Here is a 2,332-nt window from a genome sequence, read left to right as displayed (position 1 = left end):
GGTGGCCGCCGGGGCATTAGACCTCCCCGCTCCCCCCAGACCGGCCTGCACAACCTCCGCTCGGCCGGAGGCGGGAGTCAGGCCGCGCGGCCAGGCGGGCCCCGAGCTGGGCTTTGCCACTGGAGCTGCAGGTTCCAGCGAGCGCCTTTTCCACCCGAAAGGCGCGTAGACAGGGCCTCCCTGCCAGCTTCCCGCTCTGGCTTCTCACCTCGGGGACCTGGGAGCCGCCCCTTCCCTGGGGGACCGGTCTGGCCCCGGACGGAGGGCGTCGGGTTCCTGGTCCGGAGGCAGAGAGTAAGGACCCTGCTCGCCCTTTCTGGCCGCTCACGGCTCGTGTTCTAAGCAGCCCGCCCGGCCTGGCGCTGACCATCCTGCCGTTGGACCGCTGGGCCACAGCCGCCCTCCACGCCTGTCTTCGGCCCCTTGGAGACTGTGTCAAAGCCCAGATTTCGCGGGGGGCGTGGGAGGTGGGCGGGGAGGCGGATTCCCTTGAAGGGAAATCTGGTGCTTCCTCGTCCGGAAGGGCCTGGGGAGCCGTACTTGGGTGGGCCTCTGCAGCCTCCCTCCCAGGACACAGATAGCACAGCCTTCTTTCTGCAAGCCCTGGACCAGGGCACCAACGGAGCCTTCCCAAACCAGTCGTGCTTGGCCTAGGCCACCGGCCAAGGCTGGTGGGGAGGCAAGAGGCGACCACCAGGCCGGGAGGAGAGGCTGGGCCCATCCCATCTCTTCCACCCTGTCTACAGTCCTTGTCCTGGGGAGCCACACAGGACATCCGGGGACAGCAGCGCTACACCCTCACTCAACCGCCAGCCACCAAACACACACAGTCAAATCCGTCTGAGCCCCGCGGAATCTCGGGCAGTGCTGCCCTCCCCAAGAGAGCGCGTTAACACGGATTCTTTGTCGCGGACCAACAGAGACTTGCACAGTAGCAGGCCCAGCCAGGTCGCAGGGAGCCTTGTCCATGGGGAGGTCTCCAGCATGAAGCCGAATCCCCCCAAGCCTGTAACCGCCTTTTCCTTCTTTAAACTTTTTCTTTTTTCTTTTTTTTTCTTTTTTCTTTTTTTTTTTTTGGTGCGAATTCTGGACTGCCTTGCCAGTAAGAATTAGTCATTATCATATTAGGGGAGACATGAAGGGGTCTTGACTTCACTTAAGACACTTAGAACAAATTGGATAAAAGGATTTCCAAGCAGAAGAGGTCACGAGAGGAGGTCCAAGCGCAGGACAAACACACCTTTTTAGACAAAGCTATTGGTGATAAACAGGCGTTTTGCCAGCGTCTGCCTCAACGCCTAGCACCCACAGCCGCACATCGCGCCCCAGAGCTGGACCCCACACCGCACCCACCCCAGAAAAAGAGGATTTCTTTGCTCCAGGGAAACATTTAATTATGCACAAACCATCTTGGAATGTTTAATCCACCAAGCTGACACTGTATTTTTTAAAAGAATACCATCAGCCATCCCCAAATGATAGCAAATTATGGGAACAGAGTCATAAGAAAAATATGAGACCAGGGATATTATTAAAAATTCAGACACCTTGTTTCTCCCACTTTCTCAATGTGTTAACTGTTTAAGCTTCTGCCTCTCCTTCCTCAGCTGTCCCCTTCTGCAAAGCGATGAATAAATGCATGTTTCCATCTGAATATTTTGCAGGCGCAAGGTAAACAAACTCGTTCGCTCCAGGCTGGGTGACAGAGCCTCGCGCAGGAGGTTGAGGCGGTGTGTGGGAGGGGGGGACTAGGAGGGGGGGTCCCCTTCCCTCTCTCCTCCAGGTCGGAGCCTTGCCCGTGCCCGGAGACCTCACTTGGCCCGGCCGCCGCCAACCCACCACGCCGCTTCCCGGTTCGGACGCAGCCGCCGTTCCGGAGACTTAGGTGTTGCTGCCAGCCCTTCTCAAGCCACCCAGGCTTTTGGGGGGGCGGTTAACCCACCCTGCTGTCCGTGAGGGGCCGAGCCCCAGAACCCCCACCCCTCCACTCTTCCCCAGCAGCCGAGGGCAAAGCGGGCCCGCGGCAAGGGGAAGATATCTCGCCACCTGGAACAAAGGCGTCCCGGCGCGCCCCGAGCCCGGGGTCCGGATGGCGAATCCGGGAGCGACGCCGGGTCTTTACCTGAACTCGGGACTCGACCAGGTCTAGGCGCAGCGCCAGCGCCTCGCGCATAAACACGTCGGGATAGTGGCTCTCGTTGAACGCCTTCTCCAGCTCCTCCAGCTGCCAGCCGGTGAAGTTGGTGCGGGTGCGCCGCCGCTTGCAACCCGGGCTCTCCTTGTCCGGGTCCCCCGAGTCTGCGGGCAGGCACAGGACGCCGCGCGGCTCAGC

The 2,332-nt window shown here is 60.2% G+C and overlaps 1 protein-coding gene across 1 annotated transcript in view; it reads right to left on the bottom strand.

The window, feature by feature from the left end:
* Positions 1 to 1,077: 1,077 nt before the first annotated feature.
* UNCX (UNC homeobox) overlaps positions 1,078 to 2,332 on the bottom strand; it is a 4,817-nt gene continuing 3,562 nt past the window's right edge. The window contains exon 2 of the mRNA XM_011956995.1: positions 1,078 to 2,298. Within this exon, the coding sequence (XP_011812385.1) occupies positions 1,934 to 2,298 (365 nt within the window). The 3' untranslated portion in view covers positions 1,078 to 1,933. The remainder of the gene's footprint in view (positions 2,299 to 2,332) is intronic.

Source organism: Colobus angolensis, unplaced genomic scaffold (assembly GCF_000951035.1).
Source record: "Colobus angolensis palliatus isolate OR3802 unplaced genomic scaffold, Cang.pa_1.0 Scaffold43, whole genome shotgun sequence".
Classification (NCBI taxonomy): domain Eukaryota; kingdom Metazoa; phylum Chordata; class Mammalia; order Primates; family Cercopithecidae; genus Colobus; species Colobus angolensis.
The sequence above is the reverse complement of the archived record's forward strand: the minus strand, read 5'-3'. Positions and strand labels throughout refer to the sequence as shown.